Source organism: Sander vitreus, chromosome 15 (assembly GCF_031162955.1).
Source record: "Sander vitreus isolate 19-12246 chromosome 15, sanVit1, whole genome shotgun sequence".
Taxonomy (NCBI): Eukaryota; Metazoa; Chordata; class Actinopteri; order Perciformes; family Percidae; genus Sander; species Sander vitreus.
Genome location: NC_135869.1, coordinates 13,594,575 through 13,601,024, shown reverse-complemented (window position 1 = coordinate 13,601,024; position 6,450 = coordinate 13,594,575). Strand labels below are relative to the sequence as shown.

At 40.0% G+C, this 6,450-nt stretch overlaps 1 protein-coding gene across 3 annotated transcripts; it reads left to right on the top strand.

The window, feature by feature from the left end:
• Positions 1 to 1,075: 1,075 nt before the first annotated feature.
• Positions 1,076 to 5,847, top strand: ramp2 (receptor (G protein-coupled) activity modifying protein 2). Of its 3 annotated transcripts, none has more exons than XM_078269971.1 (6): positions 1,076 to 1,207; positions 1,759 to 1,821; positions 1,913 to 1,942; positions 3,760 to 3,798; positions 3,969 to 4,146; positions 4,251 to 5,847. In XM_078269971.1, the coding sequence occupies exons 1-6, from the start codon at positions 1,147 to 1,149 to the stop codon at positions 4,498 to 4,500; spliced, it is 621 nt and encodes a 206-aa protein (XP_078126097.1). In that variant the 5' UTR covers positions 1,076 to 1,146; the 3' UTR covers positions 4,501 to 5,847. The 3 variants fall into 3 exon arrangements, with proteins under 3 accessions (XP_078126097.1, XP_078126096.1, XP_078126098.1); XM_078269970.1 differs by having other exon boundaries at positions 1,079 to 1,207; positions 1,756 to 1,821; XM_078269972.1 differs by lacking the exons at positions 1,076 to 1,207; positions 1,759 to 1,821; positions 1,913 to 1,942 and adding an exon at positions 2,639 to 3,529.
• Positions 5,848 to 6,450: the final 603 nt, after the last annotated feature.

Genomic DNA, 6,450 nt, shown 5'->3' with positions numbered 1-6,450 from the left:
GTCTCATGCTCTACAGCAACAAAAACAGAACGTCATAAAAGTCTGTTTATATGTATTGGGGAGTACTACTGCATATGTGAATAAAGTTGTATAAAGCTTTTTTTGGCTCCATGGAGCCGTGCGAAATGTGTTGCCTTAAGTGATGTCATTTGAGTCAGCGATTGTTGGGACTAAAGCCTGCAAGTTTAAAAATCTGCCGGTGAGAAGTTAAAAAGAAGGGAATTTACCAGATCTTTTTCCGGCACCTCCAACATTTGCAGCTATTAGCATAACACCCAAATCTTCAACCAAACTCTCTGTGGTTGAGTTGCATTGTGGGTAATGTAGGCGCCAGGTATTGACAAGGAATTAAATGTGTGGAATAAAAAAAGACAATATCTCTGGTGCTGCTGGATCAATTTTGATTGAGTACTCTTTTAAAATGTCATACAAAGCCGCACAACTTTTTGTTTGTACTTTTTGTCATTAACTGTTATTTTTGAGTAAAAAACCCTAAATATCTCATATTTGCAGTAAAGGTAAGTAACTGTAATTAACAACCATGCATTTCTCTTATGCTGTGAGTTGGCTTCATGGCTCCTGGTGATAAAATTCACTCAACACAAAGTTACTGTTCCAAGTTACATTTCAAGCGAAACATGCAAAACGAAGTTGTCAGATATTCAAATAGCAGCATGAATCCTTTCGGTCCAATACGGCTCACACGCTGTTAGTCCACTTAGTGTGTGAACCCATTATTGATATCTAAATATTGCCTGTATTGATTAAAGTATAAATCAAAGGTAGAGACAGAGAGAGTAAGAGAGAGAGACAAAAAGAGAGGGTGGGGCTCTCCCCAACTTCTCTCTTTCTGTTTGAAAACAGAGGGTGGGATGAGAGAAAGAAATAGATAAAGTGAGAGAGAGAGAGAGAGAGAGAGAGAGAGAGAGAGAGAGAGAGAGAGAGAGAGAGAGAGAGAGAATGATGGTGGTGCACCAGTGGACCACAGTAGTTCTAACCTGATCAGAGGCTCTCTGTCCCATTGTGTGAATCCGCCCATCCTAGGAAATGAGGGCTTCCTGTTGTTTTATAGAGCCTTCCTGCAAAAAGGTTGAGATATGTAATCCCTACCCACCAGGGAAGACAGACAGAGCATTGTCAGGCAAAATGACAGCCACTAGCTTCTCACTTATGTTTTCTTGGTCTTTTGTGACTCTATTCATCTGGGGTAAGTAGAGGATTTATACAGTTCATTTCTTCACTCTTATGATATAACTTCTTTATTTGCCCTCTAGCTCACCTCTCAAGAGTAATGCTTAGGGGCTTTCAGTGATTGAGTGGCTTTTAGAAAGGAGCTTAGTGGGTCTTACGGTTGAGTTTTACATTTAAACAGTTTGGTTTAAGGGTCATAGAGTGACCAAGCAGCAACACGTTTGTTTAAAAAAAAATGATATGATGCTGTAGAATAGTTGTTAATTAATTGTTGATATTTGTAGTTTATTTTGTGATTCATGCTGTACTAATGATTTGCTCCCATTTATTAAATATGATCTTTGGTCTTTGTGGAAGGGGAATGTAACGTAAGTTTAAATGTCCTTGAGTTGAAAGATTTCCTCAAAGGACTGGCAGACAAAGGAAGGATGCATTGACCTGTTCACTCCCTACTCCTTGTTATTTCCTTTACCTCCTCTACTTTCACAAGTTCTGAAATTGGTATACACAGGATTATGTATCATAATTCAATTATATAATTTCTTTATTTAATTTCACTTACAGCAGGATGCACAACAGTGGTTTGTCTGGTTGATGTAAAGTTAGCGAAACAACCGACCACAACAATAGGTAGGCTATGTGTATTTTGAATTAAAAAGATAAAACAAAAATAATACATGACCACAATTACTTGGACTAACATGACCTCCTTTCTCTACAGGGTATCACTCAACAGAGACGATGGTTGCCAGTAAGTTTACAACTGTTTTTCTATACACTTATAACTGATAATATAGTGTCTCCCTAACAAATTAAATTTGCAAATGGTCAGGTTTTGATTTAATCTCTTAGCAAATATACATGAATCCTATTTACATGTTCTATATTTTACAGTTACAAATAGTGATTATATATTTGTTTCCATTGGGGGATTGTTTTGGATCCGTTCCTCATTTGCTTGGCCTGGAACTGACAAACAGAAAGCAGAGCACAGAGATCCTGGTTGCTGCCAAGATCTCCTTGCGTGTACTATCATGAGAATCCAAGACAAACTCCTGGGGAGGTCTCTACCAGTGAGGAGTCAACAGCAGTAGACACGAGGCCCATAGTGGTTTGGGTTAAAGGTTAACTCAAACCTCATTATGAGCAGACCCCACCTGGCTCAACTTCCTGAATTTGTTCGTCATTCACCCCATGCAATGTCTGTGATCAACGTATGAACTTCGGGTTGTGAAACAACTGGAACTTTGGAGCAGCGCCCCTTTCACTGTTCCTCCTCCTGTGCCTTCCTTTTTTTTTCTTTTCCCTCATTGTCCCCCCCCCCCCTCCTTCCCCTGCCAACTCCCCCCAACTCTGAGCTCCTCCTCTGCTGAAAAGACACATTTCCTGATGTCATTACTAAATCAAAATTCTGCTCGGCAAACAGATGTTGTGAGAGGCCCAACATGTGGATTCAGTGACATAAATTAACAAGTTGGTCGTGAGAAAACATAAACCATTCCATTTTTCATTCAATCAATGAAACCACCTCTCTCACACTGCTCTTTAAAGTGGTGAGGGGAGACAGTGAGAAACTACCTTACAGATGTAGCACACTCAGGAGCTGCTCATGACATAAAACACCTAAAACTTTCCCACACTTGTGGTGGAAATATCAGTTAGCTGGCCTTTTAAACAGCTGGTCAGCTCTGACTAAAAACTTCTTCCAGGTTTGGTCAAATTAACCTAAATATGAAATCATGGCTGTCTGCACAGAACACCCTGCAGAGTCATGATTACATCCACCCAAAAACGCTAAGCCCTAAATGTTTACTTATGTTTCCTATTTGGCAGAGGCAGCCCAAAAGGCAAATAAATGACATGCTGTGAGCTGGCCAGGCCTTCGACTGTGAGAAACTGAGACTAAAAAGCAGAACAAGAATTAAAGAGTAAAGGGTTTTCAGATGTGAGTCCAGCCCAGCTTGGGTGTGCTCCCTTTTATTTGAGAGAATGGAGAGGACAATCTTTGTTGCCTCCACCCCTTTAAAAAAGGAAGAAAATCCTAAAGAAACGTGTGTTGGAGAGGGGAAGAGCTGCTGCCAAGGCACAGGGCCGTCAGACAGATCTTCGAAGAACATCTGGTAACCGCGGGTAACACTGTTTGGACATCTGGTAACCGAAGGTTACACTGCGTCTCTTCCATCCTGTCGAGTTTCCTGTTATGCCTCGCTGTACACAGTCTAAGAAGTTTAGGGTTATTATATATGGTCACCAGTTGGGGAAAACGTACCTTTATTCATTTTTTCTGACATGAAGGGAGCACTTGGTTTCATTGGGGTATTCCTCTCCTTTCTCTGCGGTGAGTGTGTGGTCTCCCTTCTACAGCTGCAAATGCCTGCCTCAGTACTAGGCATGTGAAGGAACTCATGAGCTACAATAGACAAAAATACTCTTGCATTGAAATTTGTTAGGATGTATGTCTTTGATGAACTTATTTAATGAACTAAATCAGAAGGGCTTTACATAGCAGATTTGAAGAGTGTTTTGTCAAGTTTTGTAATCCAAAAATCTTATTTTACTCTGTTTTAGATGCCACTTATGGAGAGTCTACCTTGAGTCAACCATTTGGTATGTGACATAACTTTATAACCTAATACATAGTCGTACAACCTTATATCATTCTGTGAACAAATCAGTTAATGGAGATCTTTTAAAAATGTCCAACACATCTTTGTTGTCATTTTCTAATCTGTCTCAATGTGTTTCTTTTTCATTTTCTCACTCTTTGACTCATGCAGCTTGTGGGAATAATTCTCACCATTGTCAGGAGTATTGCAGCATCTGTTATGACTTTTATGGTGCACCAACAATGGAGTGCCTTTCCTTTATGCTTGACAACCTATGTCTCCACAAATTTGATGAAGCAATGGCATCACTAAACAACACTGACTGGTGCACTTGGGGCAATGTGAGCATGTAAGTAATGTGTGTTCATATTTGCAATTCAATTGTTCTAAACGTTAAAAATATTTGCTGATGTGTGATTCATCTTCTGCACCCTCCCTGTCTCCACACTGCAGTTTATATAGTAACCTAAGCCTTTGCACAGAGGCGATATCTGACTGTCTAGTGATCCCATGGCCCAACCCGCTGGTGGAACAGACCTTTGTGAACATTCACTCCAGGTTTTTCAAGGATTGTCCCACAGAGCAGCTAAGCGACCCACCCCCAGTCATCGTCTTTGCCTTGGTGATAACTCCCATCTGCCTGATCCCTGTCATGGTTAGCCTCGTGGTGCTTAAGACCAAGAATGCGGATGGTAGCTCCTGAAAACCCTGAATCCTGGCCTTGCTCACAATTCCCAAGAATATCATGTTTTTGACCTGCGCTCTCCCTCCTTTCCAAACCTAAGGACTGCTGTGCTTTCATCCCACTAGTGACCTTGAAGAGGACTGAATATTTCTGAGGAATTCTAAAATATTTGCCACAGAGGAACCCTTTTGAGAAGGTGACACTGATTTAGAGTCAATGTCATAATCAGTGGCATCACAATGATTGCATCTGTTCAATAACAACCTCCTCGATGCTAACAGAGACACACTGTGACAAAATCTATGTAATTATAAATTCCTGTACCATACTGTGACAAAAGTTTGGTTTTCAACCAACCCACTCGAGATCTGAACATTTATCTAGTGGTTACATCCAATTAGTAGACGTTATTCAGAAAACAAAGTTTGGTTTTATACTTGAGAACCCAGTATTCAGGGTTATGATGACAAAAGCTCTGGAGCTTGCAAAAGTAAAGTCAAATGTATTTGTGTTGATGCTCCTCTACATGTTGGACAGCAGTTGTGTTGATAAAAGACAAGGTCATTTTTTATTACTGAACTCCTGAACTCTTCTAATGCAATTTTATTTTGCTGCCAATCAAACTTAACTCTGCTTTGAGCCACCGATTCAACAATGTACAATATGTATACGGAGAACATGTGCAACCTAAACTGATTTTAAGTCTGGATTAGATAAGGTATATGTCCACGTTTGATCTAGAAAAAGTTATCTATATGTGTAAAGAAAGGACTGGAAAATGAGTATGGCGTGATGCATGGATCTGGTTATGTGTGTCATATGTGTGTGTAAGGTTTGAGGTCAGAGGTTACAGATGGGACACAATGAGTGGGTATACCCAGAAAGGGAGATTTCTTTCCTGGTATTGTCTATTTTTGAACAGTAAGAAACCCTTTAGCACTTTCTCCTGTCCAAACAACGGCAATCCTCATGATCACACAATAAGCTAATTGAAGTAAAGTTTATCTAACATCTCCATCCAGATCAGACAAAACACCACAGACAGACAGACAAACAATTGTCTGTGCAGCATAGCGATAAACACTGAGCAACGACACAAAGATAAAATTTATCTTTCACCTGAATCATGATAATGTAGTTATGTATTGTTTAGTCTTGGATGACGATAAAGCCATTGTAAGTGCTTTCAGATTTGGAAAAAAAAAGTGTATTTATATACTGTGTTATATTTCTGCCATTGTCAGGGCTTAGTGGACTTACTGTATCATCTGAGTGATAACACATTCTGCCTGCTCTCACACCATTTACTGTATGTATTTTGATATACTTTTTTTTATATTTTATACAATTAAATCTACAGTTGGATTGGTGGCTGTTGCTTATTTTTTACTGAAAAACCCATCAAAACCGGTTCTTTTCTAGCTAATCATAACATGAAAGAAACAGACTGTATTCAGTTCAGCTCATGTTCACAAAGATACATTAACAGAGTTGGGGCATCATTCTGGCAAAGGTACTCTTTAACTTTTGTCAGTATTTGATTAAACACCTGTTTGTTGCAGTGCAGATGGCATTGCTTTTTGCCTCAGGTAGTGTTTCACTGTATCTTCAGTGAGCATATTGTGGTGCAGTTGCTATGCTGCGCAAGTGCTAATGTACTGTAGTGAAGGAAGCAGTGACAGCAGTCATGTATCACACCCTCATCTGGCAAACACAACACTGCAGGGTGGGCCTGTGTTTGTGTGTGAATGTGTGCGTCTGGCTGGGCTGGGCTGGGTGGGAAAAGTGTGTTTGGTGACCTTCTTCCTCTCTAGATGTCGGGTCATCCTCGTCCCCACCCCCTTCTGATCTCATCCAATTTGGTGTTACTCCTTATTGTTACAGCAAGCCAGAAACAATTTGTGATTGTGAAAACAGTATTAATCATATTTTCTTAGTCACGTTACAGCAATTGTTTCAGAAAACAAT

Excerpts from the sequence above, each read along its gene's own strand:
- ramp2 (XM_078269970.1), top strand. The coding sequence starts at position 1,147 with ATGACAGCCACTAGCTTCTCACTTATGTTTTCTTGGTCTTTTGTGACT. Across the intron at positions 1,208-1,755 it reads TGTGACTCTATTCATCTGGG|CAGGATGCACAACAGTGGTT; the intron begins GTAAGTAGAGGA and ends TTTCACTTACAG. Across the intron at positions 1,822-1,912 it reads ACAACCGACCACAACAATAG|GGTATCACTCAACAGAGACG; the intron begins GTAGGCTATGTG and ends CTTTCTCTACAG.